The sequence below is a fragment of the Cyprinodon tularosa genome, unplaced genomic scaffold (assembly GCF_016077235.1).
Source record: "Cyprinodon tularosa strain WSP-4 unplaced genomic scaffold, ASM1607723v1 ctg551, whole genome shotgun sequence".
NCBI lineage: Eukaryota > Metazoa > Chordata > Actinopteri > Cyprinodontiformes > Cyprinodontidae > Cyprinodon > Cyprinodon tularosa.
Window position 1 is genome coordinate 602144 of NW_024039287.1, and position 24933 is coordinate 627076.

General features: G+C 38.4%; 1 protein-coding gene across 1 annotated transcript in view; it reads right to left on the reverse strand.

Annotated features, from left to right (window-relative positions):
* hdac4 (histone deacetylase 4) overlaps positions 1-24933 on the reverse strand; it is a 164407-nt gene that overhangs the window by 20039 nt on the left and 119435 nt on the right. Inside the window, exons 12-22 of the mRNA XM_038305117.1 lie at positions 24022-24242; positions 19306-19581; positions 17602-17788; positions 13883-14016; positions 12479-12581; positions 9950-9996; positions 6195-6302; positions 4833-4888; positions 4659-4746; positions 2762-2881; positions 2592-2689 (exon numbers count right to left, since the gene is read on the reverse strand). Of these exons, the coding sequence (XP_038161045.1) occupies positions 2592-2689; positions 2762-2881; positions 4659-4746; positions 4833-4888; positions 6195-6302; positions 9950-9996; positions 12479-12581; positions 13883-14016; positions 17602-17788; positions 19306-19581; positions 24022-24242 (1438 nt within the window). The remainder of the gene's footprint in view (positions 1-2591; positions 2690-2761; positions 2882-4658; positions 4747-4832; positions 4889-6194; positions 6303-9949; positions 9997-12478; positions 12582-13882; positions 14017-17601; positions 17789-19305; positions 19582-24021; positions 24243-24933) is intronic.

Below are 24933 nucleotides of genomic sequence, written 5' to 3' on the forward strand. Positions count from 1 at the left end.
TCTGGTGTTCATTGGTATTTCATTGAAGCTGTTTGTTTACTGATGGTCTTTAACAAACTACTGAGGCTTTCACAAAACTGCTGCATCTATACCTACATTAAATCAAACCCTGGAGGACATTAGTTATCAATTAAGTGATTTCTAAAGACAATTGCTGTCCTAGATTAAATCTATCAAAGGGCTATGAATACTCTTTGTATGTGATCATACTGCTACCAAAGATTTAAACCCAAATCTTTAGTGAAGATTTATATTTATCTAAATGTATTGAATTGCCCAGCTTTTCTATAAACATAATGTTTAGTACCTGAATAGCTTTCTGCTTTAGCTTTCCAAATATGCAAGCAGTATAAATAATATATCACTTGTCATGAGTTGATATGCAGACAACAGGGTTGAAAGGGCAGGATCAGACAGAAAGGAAAGAATAAAAAGACAAGTCGGTGACTGAGGGCAAACAGAGCTCTGATGTGCATTAGTAGGCTGAGGTGTGCTTCCTGGAGATTGCGTGCCGAGGGCTGTGATAAGACGGTCAAACCGGTCAGTTTGATGCTTCGGCTTCAGACCAGATGGACGCACAGCTGAGAGCATGGACCCATCTTCAAAGAGAGCTGGAAGGAATCCAGTCCTGCCGCTTTCAAGATGCATGAATCAAAAATGGCTAAGCGATATGCACAGTTTGCATGTGTGGATGTGTTAGGGGGAAGTAGGAGAAGTTTTATATTTAGCAGGCAGTAAGGGGTCCAAATAGAAGAAATCAGGCTTGGCATGATGACAAGCCCCCCTGCCTACTTAATGGCTCCCAGTAGATCATTTACAGGTGCTGGTCATAAAATTAGAATATCATGAAAAAGTAGATTGATTTCAGTAATTCTATTTAAAAAGTGAAACTTGTATATTATATTCATACATTACATACAAACTCATATATTTCAGATGTTTATTTTGTTTAATTTTGATGATTACAAATGACAACAAATGAAAATCTCAAATTCATCATATCAGAAAATTAGAATATTACGGAAGACCAATAAAAACAAAGGATTTATAGAAATGTTGGCCAACTGAAAAGTATGAACATGAAAAGTATGAGCATGTACAGCACTCAGTATTTAGTTGGGCCTCCTTTGGCCTGTATTACTGCAGCAATGCGGCGTGGCATGGAGTCGATCAGTCTGTGGCACTGCTCAGGTGTTATGATAGCCCAGGTTGCTCTAATAGTGGCTTTTAGCTCTTCTGAATTGTTGGGTCTGGTGTATTGCATCTTCTTCTTCACAATACCCCATAGATTTTCTATGGGGTTAAGGTCAGGAGAGTTTGCTGGCCAATTAAGAACAGGGATACCATGGTCCTTCAACCAGGTACTGGTAGCTTTGGCACTGTGTGCAGGTGCCAAGTCCTGTTGGAAAATGAAATCTGCATCTCCAAAAAGTTGGTCAGCTGCAGGAAGCATGAAGTGCTCTAAAACTTCCTGGTATGTGGCTGCGTTGACCCTGGACCTCAGAAAACACAATGGACCAACACCAGCAGATGACATGGCACCCCAAACCATCACTGACTGTGGAAACTTTACACTGGACTTCAAGCAACGTGGATGAAGTGCCTCTCTTCTTTTCCTCCAGACTCTGGGACCTTGATTTCCAAAGGAAATGCAAAATTTACTTTCATCAGAGAACATGACTTTGGACCACTCACCAGCAGTCCAGTCCTGTTTCTCTTTAGCCCAGGCAAGACGCTTCTGACGCTGTCTGTGGTTCAAGAGTGGCTTGACACAAGGAATGCGACAGCAGAAACCCATGTCTTTCATACGTCTGTGTGTGGTGGTTCTTGAAGCACTCACTCCAGCTGCAGTCCACTCTTTGTGAATCTCCCCCACATTTTTGAATGGGTTTTGTTTCACAATCCTCTCCAGGGTGCGGTTATCTCTCTTGCTTGTACACTTTTTTCGACCACATCTTTTCCTTCCCTTCGCCTCTCTATTAATGTGCTTGGACACTGAGCTCTGTGAACAGCCAGCCTCTTTAGCGATGACCTTTTGTGTCTTGCCCTCCTTGTGCAAGGTGTCGATGGTTGTCTTTTGGACAACTGTCAAGTCAGCAGTCTTCCCCATGATTGTGTAGCCTATAGAACTAGACTGAAAGACCATTTAAAGGCTTTTGCAGGTGGTTTGAGTTAATTAGCTGATTAGAGTGTGGCACCAGGGGCCATCAATTTTGAACCTTTTCACAATATTCTAATTTTCTGATATGATGAATTTGAGATTTTCATTTGTTGTCATTTGTAATCATCAAAATTAAACAAAATAAACATCTGAAATATATGAGTTTGTATGTAATGTATGAATATAATATACAAGTTTCACTTTTTAAATGGAATTACTGAAATCAATCTACTTTTTCATGATATTCTAATTTTATGACCAGCACCTGTATTTATATCTTGTGGTAGATTTTTTTATAGTCATTGCCAAAAATACCAAACTCTATGACTGATAATTCTTTCTTTTTCTCAGAAACAGATCCAGAGAAAAAAAAAAAAAAAAGACAAAAAAAAAATGTTTCGTAAAGTTCAGGGAAATATAAATGATTTACCTGAAGGCAGCTAGATATTCTGCATCTCCCATGGGAGGTTCAAGCCCTCCAGTAAATGCCATGTTCACGTTGAAGCCCAAACCCGCACCGCTGCCCACCTGTGGTGCATCAACATGTTTTAATAGGAAGTTATTGAAAAGAAAACTGGACGGCGAAGCAAAGAGACGAACCTCGTCTGGGGCTCCACTGCCTGGGAAGAAGTTCCCATCATCATAGCGGTGCAGGGATAGATAAAGCACGCTGGGGTCTGCGTAGAAGGCCTGCTGGGTGCCATTACCGTGGTGCACATCCTAGAGTGATTAGAAAGGAGTGGAGGTTAAAGCAATCTCAAGCACATTTTTTGACATTATTAGTTTTGACTCCAATGGGGCCAACAATCGTTTGAAATAACTGCTCCAATGGGATCTGCTTTGCAGACACTGTTGCATAACGTTTTTGATTTTACTAAAAAAGAAAAATTAAATCAATGAAACTTCCATCTAAAACCTTTACTTTATTCTGAAATTAGATAAACTGCAGAAATCTTTACAATCCTACACATTAACTAAAGCTCATATTTAAGCTGTAACAAAAGACCATCTTTGATTACAGTACCATTATCTCATAATGAGAATTATAAAATATCATTGGAAATAAGCCTGGATTCATTTGTCTAAATCGGACATAATGATCATAATAAAACAAAAACAAAAAATCAAAATGTGCAGAAAAGTAAGTACATAACACAATACCCAACCATATAAATATTAATAAGACATGCTCAATGCTAAGCATGGTGGAGGACATGTAATTCTGTGGGCCTGTTTAGCTTCTAACAAGCCTGGGAAACTTCTGTTTATATAAAACCACTTGCTTTACTTTTTTTTTTACATTTCTATTTCTTCATTATGGATTTACTGTAGGTTTACACCTCTGAATTATTGTGACACTTTTGACATCTTTACTGTAGATGAATGTGAGGGTTACTAAAGCAAAACATTCAACAAAATGTAAAATTAACAACATAAGCTTAAAATGATAAAATATTCTTTTATCCATACTTATTAGTAAAACCGCATTAAATCATTTTCTGACAGTTTTTAGTGAAGATTTAAAGCTTAAATGGAATGGGGGTAAACTGAAAGTTTGTCTGCAGCCTAAATTGTTTGTGTTGATTTCAAATAAAGGCCAATGAGAGTCACTCAGAGGGAAGGAAGACAATACATCAGCTTCTTGAATTATTTCTGTCAAACTAAAGGATTTTTTTGTAACGAGTAAATTATTAAATCTAAATCAGTGGTCAAGTTATTGTTACACAGACACTTGAACAAACTGAATAGCAGAGATAAACTGCGCTGTGGTTTGTTGAAATGTTTCCAGAAGCATTTGGAAAAACACAGCCTGTGTCTAAATGTCCGTAAAGTAGTGATCGTCTGTCTGAACGGTCAGTTAACTGAACCCACTATAAAGTCCGCTATATTTTCCCCGCTCTATATAGTGATTGAGGGATTTGGGGGTTAGGGCACAGCCATTTAAATAAAATAGCTTTTTTTATTGTTGTTTCCAAGATAATATTCATTAAATCATATCATTTTAACAGGAGGGAACCACAAAACCAAAAACGTCTTTCTTACTGGACAAATCCTCACATAAATCTTTGCCTTTTTAACAAACATTTAAGCTGAAGCTCTAATCTTTGGTTTCCAATGTTTTGCCAAAGGATGCCTCACTTTTCATGTCCTGTCATCAACTCAGCACCTTAGGCTGCAACTTTTATTTACATATTTCAAAAGATCTGACATAAAACTGAACGTATCCACTGTAGGCTACCAGCATGAATGCAACAGCAAAGTAAAAAGCATAAAATTCTGAAATATCACATGTTAAGTGTAAAAATGCATGACGAAAGGAGAAATATGGGGAGAAAGAAAACTAAATCCTCTCCTCCAAAGACAAGGAAGACAGAGGATGCAGTGAATCCCCAAGCAGGTGAAAGCGTGAAAATAAAAACTGAAGATGCAAAGACTGGTTTGATATTTGTAAAAAATCAAATCACTGTTTTTCACTGCTTTTATATGTTAAACTCACCCAGTCAACGATGAGGATTTTGCTGACATTAAGCCTCTGCTGCAGGAGCTTGGCTGCAATGGCGACAGAATTGAAATAACAGAAGCCCCTACAAAAAAATAAATGTTTTATCATTCTCAATATCTGGAAACAATTATTATTATTTTTTTTTATTTAAGCATAAAAACTACTTACATAGGTGTGCTCTCTTCAGCATGGTGTCCAGGTGGTCGTACTACAGCAAAACCATTCTGGAAGCAAAACAAGGTTTTCAGAAAATAACAGGTATGATCCTCATATTTAGAGAAATGACTTTGACGCTCTCTGATGGAAAAATTTAATGTATGTGCATAGAAATACTGCAACACAGGCTGATTTGGATCAGATTTAGGAGGCAGCTGTAAGATCAGCTGTCCAAGGAGTCTCACGTTGCTTTCTGTGGGCAGTAGATAGACATTTGGGCTGAGGCAGAGTGAGGCAAGTTGCACTAATGATGTTGAGTCAGCTGCTGCGTCTTAGCAGCCAGTTACTGCGGTGACACGGGCCATGGCTGGTTTCAGGACATCAACATATTACTGTTGTATGAAGGTGAGAATAAACGTGAGCATTAGGAGCAAGAGGGGTTCTTCTAAGTGCATTTCAACACCTAAAAGAGAGAATATACATGGGAAGCAAAAGACGTGTGTATTTTTGCTTTTTGAGAAGTTCTCGGTGCAGGTGGAATTCGGAGGTAGGGGATCCTCTCAGGACCATCTGCACCACTGGAAACTTAACTGGGAACATAAGTTTTCCTGTATTCCTACTCCATACCCAGATACTTGGAATGTAGTTTTTTTTCTCCCTTTTTAAAAAAAAAAACACAACTTTTGCTTTGATTTCAATGTAATATCACCAAGTGTTGAGCAGAGTAACAGATCAGACCCACAAAGCGATGCCTGAATGATCTCAGTCCCAGGGAAAGAACTATATGGTATCCGTATGGCGTGCTACTGTCTCACACTTAGGAATGTCATTAGTCTGCGGCGAGGTGGTGCTAACCTAACACTCTGTGCATTGGCTGCTCTGCAGGTGGCCTTGGTGTAATACTAATAAAGGCGGCCTGTTAGTGGGGCCCGCTGGCATTTGCAGAGCCTGTGCGGGTCCTCCTGCTGGGTTCAAAAAGGGAGCAGCCCCTCCGACAGACACATGAAGCCTGGCTGGGAGGGGGGTGCAGCCTCACAGGGTGGGGATGTCTGCCTGAAAGGTGCTAATGATGGAGCAGAGGTGTGACTGCATGCAGCAAAGATTCTTAAAAAGATGCTGCAATCATGCAAGCAAAAATATTAAGCATTTAAGCTCTCAACACAACTGAGAAAGTGATATTTTAAGGTCAAATAACAAAGAAAAAAGTTTAACTGCTACTGCTTCTGAAAAGAAAAACAAAATCAAAAACAAAGGTGTTTAACTCCTACTAAAAAACTACTAAGAATTCTTCTTATCGTAAAACCACTCTATAAAAGAATTTCTGTGATGTCCAGCACCAGCAACTAGTCAGACCAAACTTCACTCCAAACACACCTTCAGCTCCCCCGTTGCTACTTTGAAAACCAGCTCCACCACAGATCCGACGGCCAGACGAGCAGCTGTGGATGAATGGATCTCATTCCATATTGTGTCGCTGTCCACCTGCAAAACAAACACGCATACAAATATGATTCATTTAAATTTAAATTCTAAATGAAAAAAATTAAAGCAATAAAACAAGTAATAAAATAATATTTCAGTTAGAAAATTAACTTTGTTCCGAAATCCAGATTTCCCACTCTATTAGTTAGTTCAAAAGCAAAGCATGTGGATTAACTGTTCATATTTCCACAGAGACCAGACTTTACAGACCGTTACATGCAAAAACTACAATGAATCCAGACAGACAGACAGACAGACAGACAGACAGACAGACAGACAGACAGACAGACAGACAGACAGACAGACAGACAGACAGACAGATAGATAGATAGATAGATACTTGCAGCCATAAGTAAAAATAAAATCAATTCTTGGAGATCATCCTTCTAAATTTAACATTTATAAAACCTTCAAGAAGAAACTTAAAAACAAACAACTAAAATTACTCATTTATTTGTTTAGCTTTTCAGGCTTGATTTTTTTCATGTGGGGAGTTTTTATGCTGATGTTGGAAGATGCTAGACATTAGGTTCACGATTAAGAGGCCTAACCTAATTAATGCAGAGGCATGCCTAGCCCCCCCCCATATGAACGCATGTACATGCACACTTTTCAAACCAAGTAGAGCCAAATGCACTCTGTGATTGATTGTACACAGGGCTGCACAGGGGATAATATACACTTCCTCCATCAGTCATGGCAGATACTACAGGCAGATGGAGCATGTGATAAACAGAGCAAAGATGTTGGCAGAGGAAAAGAGGAAACCAGAAAGTCTTTCTCTCACACATGTGCAGAATGACTGAAGGAGGAGATCTGGGAAGACCATTCAATGTAAGATCTTCTAGTTAAAGCATGCTAGTTTTAATCTGTTCAGTCAGTCAACAGTGATGGATCCCATGGAGTGTGGATGATTGCTGCAAAATAACGTCCACAAAGAAGAAAGACAGGTCTTTCTGGCTGCTCCAAGAAAGACTGTCATGAAATGAAACTGTGAGCCTTGGACCCAGCTCTGACAAAACAAATTAGAGGAGGGAGAGAGAGCGTGGAGCTGCTGGGGAAAATCTAATCAGTGTGGAAGCCGCATCATTGCACAGGATACAGATTGTTGTTTGCCAGCATTTTGTTTAAGAAGCATCAATGTTAGTTTTGTCTCTTTGTTATTTTATGGACAAATGAAATATTTTCACTTTAGTGATTAAAGCTGAAACTTTTCCAGCCTACAGGGCAACACAGCAGCAGTATTTGATGCCTGTAGAAAAGTAGACATATATTCCTTTCTTCTAAATGACCCACACCGATAATAATTTACCATTTCCAGGCTCTTCGACTAGGAATATTTATCAAATATTTTCTATTCAGATGTTTTAATTGCTTCTGCTAAATCTGTCCAAAGCTGAAGTGATTTGTCAGCAGCACATTTCCATAATATGGTGCTGCCATTTTCATTTTGGAGAAGTTTTCCTCATCTCGAAATAGAGTGATATACTTATTAATTCTAGTTATTTTTTGAAATGTTGATATTTAACATGCTGGCTGAAGAAAACTTTAAACACAAATAGGTTCGCAACTGACTCAATAATTGTTAAGCTGCAAAACATGACAGAACCATCCTGCCTCCATCACCTGTTTTTATCTGTGATTGTTCCCAAACTCTTCTAGTTCCTTCAGGTGCCACTTTACCAGTCAAAAAGGCAATAGACATGCTCAAAATCTGTTCTGATATTGTTGTATTGAAGGTATAGTGAAGGATTTTCATGAATTTTAAAACAGACCTGTCGTCTCAACTTTATAAAAAAAAAATGCACATGCACAACCCTGTACCCGCTCCTGAGAGGGAACTTCTATTAAACGCATGCAAGAGTGTGCATAAGCCATTTCTCCTCGTGCACGCTCTGTTTAAAAGTTGCTGTTTGCAACGCTCATGCAAGCTTACTTTCCGAAAAAAGATTTGCAATTTTTCCACCATGTCAGACTTCACATCTCTAAGTGAAAATGGTGATACTAAACATATCACCAGAATGATTGACAATTAGGAGGACCACTTATTTGGATGATCAACCCAGTAAAAGAACATCCTCCACTACACCTTTAATGTTTGATCATGGGCCGATGTGCCAGGATTTTCCTTCAACTCTGCTCTGTCCAGATGAATTAACGGTTCTGATAAACGATGCATGACTGGAATTTAACTATACGTTTTGTTTCAGCATTCTCTGAATGCAGGTTTCTCCTGATTCCGTCTACCATATTACCTTAGATAAAGAGACTTTCCCCTTGAAACCCTTGCAAAGAGAGCAGCCATTTTATTTTATTTTATTTGTCCTTTCATTGACATCAACATGTGCAGACGGAGGGTATTGTTTTGCTTTGTTTATTTTTCTCTCAGCACTTTATAGTGGAGGCTAAAATAAAGGACAGTTTGAGTGAACATCCTTCCGTTCATTCATCCATCCATCCATCCATCCATCCATCCATCCATCCATCCATCCATCCATCCATCCATCCATCCATCCATCAGCAATATGTGTCAGACCAAAGGTAAACAGCAGCACCTGGCTACAACTTCCAATCTTCAAGCCTACAGAAGCAACATTTCTCTCTATGTTATTAGTCCAGACAATGACTAAGTGAGAAACCAAGTGAGTGAGAAGGGAAGGGATGTGAAAACACCAATCAGAGTAATGATGCTGTTCCGAAGACGAATGAAGCGGACAATTTATTGTTTCCCGTGTTGATGTTACATTCAGCAGGGAATTAAGACAATAACTGTGCAGGAAAAAAAAAATGAAATGGGAAGTTGTGTCAGAGCTTTAGAGGAGAGGGAATGTGCTGGTATAATGAAACGATGGGTCTCCACAGGCTGACAGGCTAATTTCAAACACCAACTCCCCCCCTTTCCTCTGTGTGTTAGTGTGTATAACTTGTATGTGAGTATATTACAGGAAGACAACAATTTGGTCCCATTGGCCATTATAGAGAGCAGAGAAGTGTGGTACTCCAGCTCCCTTTGCCCTCCTAAACGACAGAGGAAGCGAAATTTAGAAAGAGATAACCAGGAGGTTCAATCATCTTAAAATGATCAACCGTGTGAAAAAATGCCAGCAAACATACAGGTGTGATTATGTTGGGCTCTCAGAGATGTAAAAGTGCACCAAACTCACCAGGAGAGCAGACAAACATCCACAAAAACACAATCATAGGCTCCACCAGAACACACACACAAATGCTCACAGAGTTCCAAGCATCTGGTTATAATTTCAAGCACAGCGGAAAGGCAAGCAACAGCTTTTGTTTGCCTCTAGCCCTTAAGGGGCGGTGGTTTTATGTGTGTGTGCGCGCGAGACGAAGAGCAATGGGAGCATTTTTGAATCCGTGGGCAGATACAGAGAATAGCGTGGGCGAAGGCCGCTCAGTTGTTTCACTAATATCTGAAACTGTTCACTGAACTCCTGAGCGAAGAACTTCATGAATGCTAATGAGATGATCATACTTCTGTAAAGACATGACAGCTTTTCCACTAAATCAAGTGGCACGACTTGAAATTGATGCAGTTTACAAAGAAAATCCCCCGCATGGGTTAAAAACATTTTAATTAGACACTGAATGTTTTGTAAAGAGAAGACAAGGAAAGATGAGTCACTCACCCCGATGCCTCCGCATGGTAACCTCACAAACATGGGGTTCACAGAACCTGCAGGGGAGAAGACACAGATTTAAGAAAGCAGACAGGGGTAAGCAAAGAAAAGGGTCAGCAGGTGAAAAGGGAAGTTTTGGGGCCTCAAAGGTCCAAATGAGAACATGACCTACTGAGACGTCACATTTGACTTTCTGACCTTATCTAACGGCAATAATACATGGGGAAGGGGGAGTTCCTTTAATTAGAACAGGACAAGAAAAAAGTTCTCATTGACCTCCTAATCAAGGGTGTCCTCAGGGAGAAGCCCAGAGAGGGTTCTGTTCGCTCACTGAAGGTCAATAAACAAAGATTAGCTGGCTAATTTACTTGGACGTCCAATTTATGGGACAATGACAAATCTTTCAACAAGCTGGATTCAGTATGTAATTATTGCTGGGACACCAAACTCTCCACACCTGCTGGCATTCATGGTAAGGATATGCATTGAAAGAAATGCATTTTGAAATAAGCGGCATAAACTCATATTGAAAACCAAACTTTAATTGAAAAACAGCAGTAAAATGAATCCCCCAGCACGCTCAATCAGCCAGGATCATGGGTCATTATTGGCTTAGTGTTAGTGAAGCTTTTCGGGTAATAAATGTTGGATCATTATCCTACTGAAAGACCCAGTTAAAACCAATCCATGAGTATTTTAAGGTGAACATTTCAAAGCCACTTTTAGGGGCTTAGGAAGAGAAACAAGGCCCAAAGAATCACAGATCCACTACCATACTTAACAACCAGCATTTGATGCTTTTCCACCTTAACATGCTTCATGGTAAACCTGACCTGTTTGTTGTAGAAAAACGCACTCCTATTTAATTGTGAATTAAAGCGCTTCAGTCCACTGCATACTCCATATAGACTAGAGGTGGGTATTGGCATGAGTGTTGCGATTCGATACATGTTGCGATACTTGGGTCACGATACGATATTATCACGATATTGCAGTATCACTATATATTGCCATATTTTCCCCAGCTATCAAAATCAAATGAGATAAAACAGCAAGTGCTGTATATTTTAATCAGAAAATATTGATTAGGTATTATTATCCATCTTGTTTGGGGTTTTCTTCCACTGTGACTGCCTTAAATAAAGATTTGGTGCTGCACGCACAGTTAAAGGGCTCCACAGCGCTTTCTGTCAGAGTGGTGGTGAAGAGGTAGCCCATTTTCCCATCAATGTTTTATGTAACCATTTTTTTTTTTGAAAATCGATACTAAGAAGTGAAAGATCGATATTATATTGGGCAGCCGAATATCACGATATATCGCCAAAACGATTATTTCCCACACCCCTAATATAGACCGTATACGGCAAATAGAAATTAACACATCAAAACATTTTATACTAACAATAAATGATCAACGAATGATTAAAAGAGCAGAACACATCCAAAAAAAAAGGAAAAGAAAGGAAATAGCAAAAACTTGGGTCTTGTTTTGTCACAGCCCCACGTCTGCAACTTAATTGCTGCCCTGACTGTAGATTAAGATAAGTTTACAAGGGTTATTATTTTTTAATGTTTTCTTATCTTTACTCTTTTGAAGACTAGCTAAGAGAAACGGACCTCTGAGTGGTGTTTGCATTACGGATTTGCCCCAGAGAAGCAGAAAATCACGTATGAATAATTAAGCTTTATTGATACCCTTGACTTAAGAAAGTAAAGTACGGTATATATTTCAGCTACTTTTGGTGCCAGTAAGTGTTGCAAAAACATATGGGATAAAATCTTAAAGTTCCCACTGAATGAATGCACTCAAATAATAGTTTATATTTTGCAGGCTGAGATTATGCTTTTGCAACAACAAACATTCCTCAGGTTTTCTGTTTTTAAAATAACAACAGGAAGCCATTTTCACACTTGTCCTTGTTTCACTTCAAATAAAAGCATGCTGTCCCCTCATTTTTTTGTTTTAATCAAAGTTTGCATTTTACATGCACAGCTTTTACTAGTTCATATTAAGCCTTCCTTTAGTCAGTCTCAGAGTACCTGGTAATGTGGCTTTGTGAGACCATCTGAGCTCCTCTTTGGTATGAAAGCTAAGATCACCTCTGGGATCTGCTGCATCAGTGTGTGAGTTGTAAATGCATATAACACTAACTTTTCTGGCTCCATCTACTCTTTGAGCCAAGACCTAAGTGACACAGCAGCTCATGTGACTTTTTAATTTAACAGCTTCAGAGGGTTCGGACTTTATTGTTACACCTCCACTACTTTATTAGATCAGGCCTTTTGTTTCAGAGCGGTTTAAGCATTAAAACAGATTCCTTTAGCAGATGGTGTGGATAAATAAGATTTACAAGATGTGGTGGAGGTATAAGAACAATGATCAAACAAAGTTACAACTTGCATTTAATTCATTGGATTTAACTAGAGTTAAATCTTTTCTGATATATTACCCATTCAGATGGGATTTTTCTATTCCGTGCAAAAAAATGAGCAACACAAACATCTGTTTGGATGGAATAGTGAAGATGCAGTTCTTACAGTCTAGTTTCTGTCGCAGCGGGTTGGTCCCATACAGCTGGCCGTGGGCCTCAGAGTGCACCGTCTGGAGCTCCTCCTGTGAGGCCTTTCTACCACGGATATACTGAAAAAAGGAGAAACTGGATTTGAAACACATTTTTGATTTTTGACAGAAAGAAGACTATTGCTGCATTAATTTCTGTGGTTAATCTCCAAAATATGTGTGCAAATATTCATAGGAAGACAAAAATGTATAAGAATTGCAGAAGAACATGCTTCAAACCTTATTTTTAGATTGAAGCAAATGCCAGATAAAGAGAGTACTACTGCCCTCTTCTGGTTTAAACTTGCAACAGCACATAATTTAAAAAGCACAAGATAAACATAAAAGCCGCAGAAATAATTTTGAAGTTTAGCTTTGAACTCTCTGACTCTTTTGAGCGATAAACACAACTTTGAAAAAAAATATTTTAATATTACTAAATTGGACAATTCTAACCCTTTATACAGTAATATTAGAAAAGCATCCTCACTTTAATACAACCATCCTTGTTAATTTATTTTAAAGTTGAAAAAACTATCTAAATGTATAATCAAAAGATTCAATATACATTTTAAGTTATTGGAAAACTACCAAACCAAAACTTGAAAAACTTAATTGGAGACAAGTTAATAATTAGACACATGCAAGTACATTTTAAAACATCTACTGACTTTTTTCTGGTTCTTCAGAACAAAACTGGAGCATTTTTTTAAAAGTTGGATCAGTTTTAATTCACACTCTTAATTGTAATCTGGATTTAATGAAGAAATAAAAATAACAAACACATTCCCTTCCCTTTAAGTATTACTTTTGCAGTGTGCTAGTACTGAAAGAAACAATTTAATCTCTTCTTTAGACACCAGTTGCAGTTTTTCCCCCCTGATATATCATCCCTCATTCAACTGATTTGAATCAGTTACCCATAACCCACTGAGATAAGATGACACTCATGTTACTAACGCTGTTTTAATATAGGTATAGTCTTATGATGAGGGTCTCAAATCTGGTTTGTCAACAATTTTAGTGAAAAGGATATCTCTCTTTATATCAATGAGGATCTTAAATGAACTCTTAAAGACTTTCAAAGTAAGTAGTTCTATAATCTAATCCAATCCCAAGAACATTCAGACTCAAAAAGATCAATGTAATATAAAAATTTAATTCAAGATATAAGTGGCTTCAAAAAAGCCTAAACTAGGGGTTCAGATACAGAGTTTTACTTGAAAAGCATAAAGAAAATAAATATGTCAATTTACCATTCAATTAATGATTAGTTTTATCTTTTATTATCTCAAACAGATTTTGATCAAACTGGATTATTTTGAACTGAATCTGTTAATTCAATTTAATTTAATTGGTGAATGTGTTTTATATGGTCTCACCTCACACTGAGCCCTGAGGCCCGTTTCTTGCAGCCGGGACCAGATACTCTGAATTCGGCCGGCATGCTCAGGATGAATGGTGGCGTTGCCGCAGATGCACTGATGTTTCTGCATCAAGGAGTCATACACTAGACCTGGAACAGGAAAAAAGCAATCAAAGACCAACGACATTATCAAATTAATAGATGTGAGGAGTTTATGCATCAAAACACCAAGCTAATCTTTACAAAGTTCTAAAAAAATATCTAATAAGTCTTAAGTTTACAAAACAGATTAAACAGAAAAAGTATTTATCAGCCATATGTCTATTATTAATGATCTCTATTACTTTTTCAGTTCCTCCAACACCAGTGAGGAGGAACAGTTTTATTTCTTCTTTACAACACTGCTGCAGTGTTTTTGACACCCTATTCCCATCTCACCCCAGCTATCAACACAGGATTTAAAATAACTTCTACTCTCCAATGGTATACAGAGTTGATGACTGCAAGGATTGCAGGTCATGTGACTGCAAAGACCCAAATCACCACAGATTCACCACCATGCATGTTAGTTTCCCCAAACATGGGGCTGTGCATTATAGCTGCATAACTTCATTCTTTCTCTTCTATAACTTGGTCCTCCATATCAAAAAACGATGGCTCCTTCTGTGTTATGGTTTAATTCAAATGCAACTCGTCAAAACTAATTTAATCTGTCATGTTAGAGTGAAGAGCCTTTCATGTAATGAAGCAGTTTAAGCTTTTTCTAATTGTACTTGCCTGAAATAAATAAAAATATAACTGAGGCGTTTAGAGTCATAGATGGAGCTTTTGGGTTAATTTTTTTTTCCAGATATTACATTTACTGAACCTGTTGGTTATATATATATTTTTTTATCTTCAAAAAGAGGTTGTAATGCTGATAATCAATTTATTTATACATTTAAATGGACATTGTGTAATATTTCTCTGTTTCATTTCCTGAAATCAATGACTGAATTCACTTTCATTATAGAAATTGAACTTTATTGATCTCACAATGGAGAAATGAACTCTCTGCATTTAACCCATCCCCTTTGGGGAGCAGTGGGCTGCCACTGTGCAGTGCCGGGAGCAATCAAAGGTTGAGGTTCTTGCTCAGAGACCCAGAGAGGCAGTCTGTGGGAGTGGGTTTCAAACTCACAACCTCAGGATTCCAATCCCTATGCCCTAACCACTAGGCCACCACTCCCCCAAATAATTTTATATTAGTTTATACAAAAGGCTGGTCACCTGTAGCCATAACAGATAATCTCCAGAGTACAGATGACAGTGAGAAATAAATTAGTACTATAGTACTGCATTGTTATGCATTAATAGATTGTTATTTTGTGTGTTATAACGCACGAAATAACAATGCATTTCCCTTTGCATCTTCCATTAGAGATGCTCATCCAACAACTGAAAGTCTGCACTCCTGCAACACAACGCATAACCATGCATATGCAGCAGCAGCACAAGAAATAGTTTCACCGTCCCATAGAAAAGGTTAAAAAAAATAACTAAAAAGACAAAGAACCCAAAGACATTAGAATGAAAATAAAATGAGAATAAACATCAGGCAAGCCTTCTGCAGGTGGAAGGAGCTAATGAAGAAGACTTTAAAAGGGAAGCTGAGGTTACCGCATTTCTCCTTGACAAGTACAGGTGCTGGTCATAAAATTAGAATATCATGAAAAAGTAGATTGATTTCAGTAATTCCATTTAAAAAGTGAAACTTGTATATTATATTCATACATTACATACAAACTCATATATTTCAGATGTTTATTTTGTTTAATTTTGATGATTACAAATGACTACAAATGAAAATCTCAAATTCATCATATCAGAAAATTAGAATATTGTGAAAAGGTTCAAAATTGATGGCCCCTGGTGCCACACTCTAATCAGCTAATTAACTCAAACCACCTGCAAAAGCCTTTAAATGGTCTTTCAGTCTAGTTCTATAGGCTACACAATCATGGGGAAGACTGCTGACTTGACAGTTGTCCAAAAGACGACCATCGACACCTTGCACAAGGAGGGCAAGACACAAAAGGTCATCGCTAAAGAGGCTGGCTGTTCACAGAGCTCAGTGTCCAAGCACATTAATAGAGAGGCGAAGGGAAGGAAAAGATGTGGTCGAAAAAAGTGTACAAGCAAGAGAGATAACCGCACCCTGGAGAGGATTGTGAAACAAAACCCATTCAAAAATGTGGGGTAGATTCACAAAGAGTGGACTGCAGCTGGAGTGAGTGCTTCAAGAACCACCACACACAGACGTATGAAAGACATGGGTTTCTGCTGTCGCATTCCTTGTGTCAAGCCACTCTTGAACCACAGACAGCGTCAGAAGCGTCTTGCCTGGGCTAAAGAGAAACAGGACTGGACTGCTGGTGAGTGGTCCAAAGTCATGTTCTCTGATTAAAGTAAATTTCGCATTTCCTTTGGAAATCAAGGTCCCAGAGTCTGGAGGAAAAGAAGAGAGGCACTTCATCCACGTTGCTTGAAGTCCAGTGTAAAGTTTCCACAGTCAGTGATGGTTTGGGGTGCCATGTCATCTGCTGGTGTTGGTCCATTGTGTTTTCTGAGGTCCAGGGTCAACGCAGCCACATACCAGGAAGTTTTAGAGCACTTCATGCTTCCTGCAGCTGACCAACTTTTTGGAGATGCAGATTTCATTTTCCAACAGGACTTGGCACCTGCACACAGTGCCAAAGCTACCAGTACCTGGTTGAAGGACCATGGTATCCCTGTTCTTAATTGGCCAGCAAACTCTCCTGACCTTAACCCCATAGAAAATCTATGGGGTATTGTGAAGAAGAAGATGCAATACACCAGACCCAACAATTCAGAAGAGCTAAAAGCCACTATTAGAGCAACCTGGGCTATCATAACACCTGAGCAGTGCCACAGACTGATCGACTCCATGCCACGCCGCATTGCTGCAGTAATACAGGCCAAAGGAGGCCCAACTAAATACTGAGTGCTGTACATGCTCATACTTTTCATGTTCATACTTTTCAGTTGGCCAACATTTCTATAAATCCTTTGTTTTTATTGGTCTTCAGTAATATTCTAATTTTCTGATATGATGAATTTGAGATTTTCATTTGTTGTCATTTGTAATCATCAAAATTAAACAAAATAAACATCTGAAATATATGAGTTTGTATGTAATGTATGAATATAATATACAAGTTTCACTTTTTAAATGGAATTACTGAAATCAATCTACTTTTTCATGATATTCTAATTTTATGACCAGCACCTGTAAGTTAACTGTTCTGCCTAAATTAGTGGAAAGTTAATTTTTTCCATTCAGGTTAATTAGATGGTGATCTTCGTTACCATGGAAAGCACAACAGTAGATCCTGCAAACATAAACCGGTTTTGTTGGTACAGAATTGTAGGTTTACAGCCACAGTGAATACTGGCTTTTGTCTAAGGCAGCGAGATGCTAGGAAACAGTGTTTGTTTGGTGAAATACCTCCATATCACAACGACAATTCTTAGACCATACCGCTTTAATACCCAATAGGTTTGTTTTTTTACTTTCCTTTATATTTTCTGGAGTATTTTCTAAAACTTGATTAAAGGTTTTGTCTTTCTTTCTGGTGAATAAATGACTAAACTTGTATGCGTTTTCAGTTGGAGGTCAATTATTGTTACCATGTTCTTGTATGTATGTATGTGGTATAGTGTATTCATACTGACCTGTAGTAAATCGATGCTTCACTGGTGGCTCCTGGACTGCAATAGGAAAGGAAGCAGACGCCGGAGACGACTGAGTCCTGAACAGAGGACGGTGTGCAGCCATGTTGACTGGTAACCCAGCTACTTCCATGGAGGCTCGGTAGCTCCTCAGCTGCTGGATGCGTTGCTGCTCTAAGAGCATCGCTTGCTGCTCTCACACACAGACACACACTGTTATAGTCACTGCAGGGCAGAGGAATACACATCTTACACCAGAAGAGGGCACCAAACACTTTAACGCTCAAGAGATAAAGTTGCACAAACAAACAAAATGACAGAAATACTGATCTGGGAACCTTGTTTTTCCCTTTTTACTAAGAATGTGAATGTTTACCCAAGAAAAAAAGCATTAATCAAATAACTATTGATCATGCTTTCAGCATTTATCGGAGCCTATAAACAGATTTGGATGTAAGTGTCAGAAAAGTGTATTCATTGTCATCATGTGAACATTTTAGTTCGCTTTTATGCTCATATTGTGCTTAAGTGCTGGATCGCACTGATGGGTGTGTCTGCCTGCTCTACTGTACGGGCGCCATGGCGACAGTGAGAGGAGTGCCTGATTGAATTTGGCTGAGCATAAAACAGGGATGGGCCGGACAGAAGAGGACGCCCTGTTCTGATTGCCTGGGAGCGTGGTCACAAATAGACTGAGCAATACAGAGATTAAGCCTGTAGGCTGAGGGGGATCCAAGAACAAATCACACTAAGCAGGAAGCCTTGATGATTGATTGAAAAAGTGGTTTGTGTGGATGTGCAATATTTATGTTACATACTAGCTCAACTTTGAGGAGAGTTTACAGTAAATGGAGGAGGGTGTTGTAATTTACCATTCCAGTCCTATTGTATTCTGCATCGTCTTATGTACTGTCATGTTAAAAAAAAAGATTATTTAAATGGGAATAATCTGTCTATTTCTATTTTTATTAATTCATTTATTTATAACATAATCTACCTGTCCATCCATCCCATGCATTGTTTATTTTTCTCTCAGCACTTTATAATGGAAGCTAAAATAAAGGACAGTTTGAGTGAACATCCATCCATCCATCCATCCATCCATCCATCCATCCATCCATCCATCCATCCATCCATCCATCCATCCATCCAGTCTTCCTCTGTCCATCCTGCTGTTGAGGAAACAGGCTTGTCTGTTTTGATCTTTGTGTTTTTATGGTTTCTGTTAGACACCTAGAGTTATTAGCCAACTTATTGTATGACTGAGTCTGTTGTTCTTGGGTGTTTTGTAAATAAAACTTTAAGTTGTGATATAATTCTGAAATCAGTTGCTCTTAAGGTCATCATCTTATCCAGGGAATCCTGTCCAACACTGACAGCTTTGATTACAGAATGACTTCTGGCTCGTTGGAAACAGAAATTGAGCAGCAGCATTTGTTGCTTTCTGTAACTATGAACGACTAAATTCAAGTTTGAGGTCAAAAATGTGTTTGAGGACATTAAAGTAAAAATCCAAATGTATTTAAATTACCAAATAATGAATCAAACTCTTAGTGAATCTTGAGGTTAAATTCAAAGCCTGTCATCTTAAGACACTAATTAGTTTGATCTACAGTATGGTGGCTTTGCATAAAATAGGGAATTTAGATTTTATTTTTTATTGCTAGTGTGAATCTTTAAGGATAATTTCTCACATCTGATATTTACCTGTTTAAACATGAAGTCTCCCTCAGCCTGTCTCTCCCTATGGTCCTGTTGCTCCCTCTCCTCTTGCTCTTGGAGGTCTGGAGGTTCCTGCTTAATGACCAAACCCCGTATCAACCCTGTTTCTGGTCCAGATGAAGTAGACGATGAGGACGAGGACAAGGCAAGTCCCTGGTGCTCCCTGAGCTCTTCTTCTGTCTCCTCTGGGTGGCTCTGATGCTGCCTACCGGGCACAGAGGTCCCAGAAACTGCAGCCTGATCACTGGGCTTAGACATAATCTAAGGAATGAGAAAAAAAAGGGAGATTTGGTTCAGATTATTTGTTATAATTGGAGCTTAAAATAAACCTGGATCACTTAAAGAGAAAAACAATCCCACCAACTACTGAGAGAGGCTAAAAAGAAAAAGTTCCTAAATTATTTGTTGGGAAAACTTAAAGGAGTTAATCTAACCAAAAATAAATAAAAATTTATATTTACATGGGAGAGATTTTTTGCAATCAAAACGCATAAACAAAGACAATTCTCAGTCCACCAATCTTTCCACTAATCTTTCCACTCCAAAAATAGCAGAGTGATAAGGCCAGGCACAAAAACAACACACTGACCTCTAGTTTAAGTAAACACAAAACTAACATTAACCAGATAGAGACAAACCTGATCTGTACTCTGAACCCCAGACCCCGAAATATAATTCCTTTATAACCTCAGTTCCATCCACAACCTGTTTGTGTATTTCTTTGTGTACCGCACCAGTTCACTAAAGCCGTCCACTAGATGGCACACCAGAGTCTGAACATAACGAACTTCCAGAAGGTAAAGTTGGGGAAACGAGGACAGGGTGTAACATATGCAGGAGATTCAAGAATCTGAGCAGTTAAACACTCCGTCTTGTTTACATGAAATATTTGGAGACGTGCACAACACGTCTTCCAAAAAAGACACACAATATGCGACGAAAGGCTCATAAGGAGTAATTAAAAGTCAAATGTGTTACTGGAATAAGTCAGTTATTTGCTTTGAATACTAAAGGAGTCCCTCGGCCTGTTTGTGATTTCATTTCTAAGGTCACCTTGCTTGAACCCAGAGAAACTGAGCTAAGGGGCACAAGGGAGAGAAGAAGGGAGAGACTGCAGGAACTGTGGAGGGGTGACTCTAGTAATCTTGTTGTGGCAGCTGTCCCTGTCGTCAGAGAACTCAACCTTGATGTGCAGGTCATGATTGGACTGGGCCAGTTTGTGCGCAGGGATCACACATACAGATCCAGACACACACACACACACACTTGGCTGGCATGCTGCCCAGGGAACGGTCTATTGACGTCAGAGAACAGGCTCTTGCCTCATCCCAGTCCCTTTACTCCAAACAAACTCAAAACACTCAACAAAACCGGCTGCACTGATTCTTAGTCTTCTTTTCTTTCATGTTCTGTTCCCTTTTCCTCTTTCCCCCCCCCCCCCCCCCCCCCCCCCCCCCCCCCCCAGACAAAATAGTTGCTGGGATATGAAGCATAAGGGGGGCAGGCGTTAAATAAGCCTGTTAAATAAGCTGGAAGATGAGGACAGCATGCAGCGGAAAGAGGAGGTGATTTTATACACAACCACTTGACACTTGTTGGCTCGATCTATCCGTCTCTCTAACAGGCCCGTTCTTACACATCAATATCACTTAAATACTTCACAGCATTTCCCTTTCATGTAAGTAATACTTAACGTTGAAGTCGTTCTGGAAATGATTGCTGCAGTCCCCCTCAAACTTGTTTTATTGCTGCCTACATTAAAGCATGTAAGCAAGTAGAAATGCTAAAGATGATGGATCCTTTTAGAAATATTGTAACTGTGAAAGTAGAGATTTTTAAAGTTTGCAGCATAATGACTGACCAAATCCAGTAGTAAACAAAAGGTGTCCAACAAACCTTCCTAAAACTTCTAACTGTTCTGAAATCAGTTGGAATAATTTCACCTCACCTGGGAGACACACATTTCACACCAGGTGGGTAGAGCCAACAGGGACTTTATTTCCTCATTAGCGTTAAAGCGTGCTCATTTCATGAACCTCTACAGGTCAGTGATAGAAAGCCTGGTGCAACGAAGCGTAGTTTGGTTCTGTAGTCGCTACAAGGAGAATAAGAGGAACCCACACTGGGTTTTGAGGGCAGCAGAATTGAGATTTTAGATCATAGCTGCCCTCTCTGACAGACATTTACATTCACAGAAGAAAACCAGTGGCAGTGCAACAGTCTCCACTCACTAGGAAACATTCTTTCCTTTCCACCTCCGTCTGGAAAAACGGTTTAGGACTTTGAAAACCGTACACAGCAGACTGAAAAATAGTTTTATCCCAGAGCTGTCAAACCATCAGCAATACGACATGAAAACACTGCATACACGGGATATAGTAAGAATCCTACCCGGTGCCTACTGTGCTCGCTTGCTTATCAAAAGTAATTGTTTTTAATTAATCTAGGGCAAAAAGACAACTTGAGAAACTTAATAAATATATTTCTGTTTCATGACAATTGGATGCTACTCATGATTCAAATGTTTTATTGTCATAAATGAACAAAAACGTTTCTTATATGCAAACATACTTGCAGAGTGACGCTTCATAATACTGTAAAGCGTGAATTGTATTATTAGCAGGGATCAAGTTAACACGACAAATAATAATAAAAAAACAAACATCAGATATCAATCCTGTAAGTTTTATCTTACAGATAGTGATTAATATGATATAAGGCACGTATTAATATATAAGAAAAAGGTTATTTTCTTATTAAATAAAGCTAATTTATGGTTCTTAACCTGAAACTGTCTTTATCTATCTTATATCCTGATTCCTTGTACAAAAAACACATTAATATTATCTAAAACAAAAAAGAAAACAACATTTAAGCATAAGGGATGAATTCCCCTAAAATACATAAATCAGACATTTATGTTTTCCCTTCTGTGTAATATAGCTATAACTCAAAATTATCAGTATCTTGCCTATAATAATTAAATAAACAGTTTTTATACCAGATATCTAAATAGTAACGTTCTCATAATGTCTACTTATTATTTTTTACCATCACACACTCAGATTCTTGCTAAATATCAAATTAATAATGTGTGTTTACACAATAAAAGGTTTGGCTGCAATACATAAATATACATTTGTATTAACCTATTACTGAATTATTATTTTCACATTGCTGAGCTGAATTAGGATTTTTCACTGCTGTATACAATGAGAAAAAACATAAGGAATGTAAATAAACTATGCAATATTAAAGATATGAGAAAAACAGCAGGAAAGATTTCAACAGAAACTATGTTCAGGCAAATGTTGTTGTTTCTTTTTAGCCCTATTAGTATTTTGTTCATACAGTTAAACCCAAAAACTCTCTCTGTCCACAAACTCAAAGTTTCCTTTTTCTGATCACCATGAACTTTCTATGTGTGTGAATTATATCACAGCAGTAATCATCAATTAAAAGGACCAAAGCAGAAACCCGCGTAACATCTCACACAAAGACGTATGCGTACCCAAAACAGAGCGAAGGCAAACACGGCATTAGCTGCTCCGGACGGCATTATGTGCTGATATTTGAGGTCTGTATCCAAATGAATGCTTGTTGTAAAAATCTAATTAACACTCATCTGCGTCAAACCGTCACGCAGGATAAAGGAAGGGATTGCATTTCACACATGGACAGTGCAGTTTAATTTAAGCTATGATTGATTGCCCTCAGGATTAAAATCCTCAAACTTTAGATGCAAAAAGTAATCAATAGAAAAACAGTTAACTTAGAGCATTAGAAATGCATTTGTAAAATATAAGCAGACAAAAAAAAGTGAATGAGGGGAAAAGGATACATCCAGCTTACTCTGGTGCCCTTAAATAAAACATAACGAACATCAAGCATTAAGAACCTTTGGAACAGAGCAGACCAGTCAGGGAAAAAGTTATGGGGAAGTTTAAGGAAGGATTAGATCAGACAATGGAGTTTCACTTTGTTATTGCACAAGCTGCCTGGGAAACACAATGAATAAATAAATGAATAAAAATAAACTCCCTAAACTGAACTTGAGTCTCCCTTATTTAAACTAGGGAGCTACAGTACATGCAGCAAAAGAGCAAAATGCACTTTATCTCTAAAGGAACTCCAGCACACTGAAATACATAGATATATATGCAACACAAACAAGCATCTCCTACTGTTACACTGCATCTCTCTGATCATGAGTCATCTTTCCTGTTTAAAGCTTATACGGCAGCAGCTTCTTCACTCATGCCTGGTTGCCATGGTGACAAGGAGATACAGGGACACAGGCTCATAGAGAAAAAACAACAACTAAAGACTTGATTGATAGCTGATTCATGCTGCTTTTGAAGAGGAGGACAAGATTCAAGAACATTAACTGAATCATACGCAGGTGATTTTCAAAGCACTCGAACAGAAAGTTCTGTGCAGAAGTCTGCACTCAGTTTTACCTCAATGCTACTTCAAAGAAACTAGGGTTTCTTTAAAGTCAGCCTAGTTCAGGTGTTCCCCAGGCTCCATCATATCAGGAGTACTTTAGGAAAGCAAGAACTAGTGTGAATGGGATTCAAATACATAGAAATGAACTTAAGTTTCAAACATTACTTGATTAAATAACTACAACTTGCTGTTACATTGGTCTGCAGGGGTGTTGAAATGTTGAATGTAGTGCACATGGACAGGGTGAGATACCTTATTGATGATGTGCTGCTGTTGCTGCTGCTGTTGGAACAGTTGTTTGTGCTTTTCCAGGAACTGCTGGTGCTGCTGCTGGACCACCAGCTGCTGCAGAGCTTGGGCCTGTCCGCACGGCTGCTGGGGAAGAGGCGCCGACTGGGTCCTTCCCAGGGGACGGTGGCCACGCACCAGCTTGGAGACGGTGGGAGACTGGAGAGGGAGGCCACCCAGACCGACTGCAGGAACGACAAAAAGAAATTAAGAAAAATCATCCCAAGTATTCCATGCATATGGTTTCTAAACCAAAACTTCCAAATGGGAAGTTCTGTTTATTCACTTAGTTTATAAAACTAGAAATATTTGAAATTAAACAGTAAAGGTGTGAGTCAAGAACTTTAACCATTAAAAGTTAAATAATTTTTATGACTCAACACTAAAAAAAAGAACAATTAAAATATATATTTCAATGAAGAATATGAATGATGAATACGGCTTACAGCTAAGAACTTTACATTTATTTTCTAACAAACTTGAACTGAAAAAAGCTCAATAAACTAAAATAGTAAATAAAAATACTGAATAAAAATGTGTTATCTACAGTTTAGTGCTAAAGAGACAAGTTGTGCATAGAGGGCTGAATCCAAAACATACAAATGGAAAGTTAAGTAGAAGAAAAAAGTGTGGTAGGAAAAGGTACATGAGCAAACATGACAAACGCTGCTTTGAGAGAATTAAGGCAAACTATATTTGACAGTTTGGGTAAAATTCACAAGACATAAATTATGCTGCCACTTGAACTACAACAGCACTGTAAAAACACTCTAGAAATAAGTAGACATTTAAATTAAGTGTATTTACCCTTAATTTTAGAAGGTAAATAAGATAATTGGTCAATGAAATAAGAATTTCAACCCTCAAAATAAGATA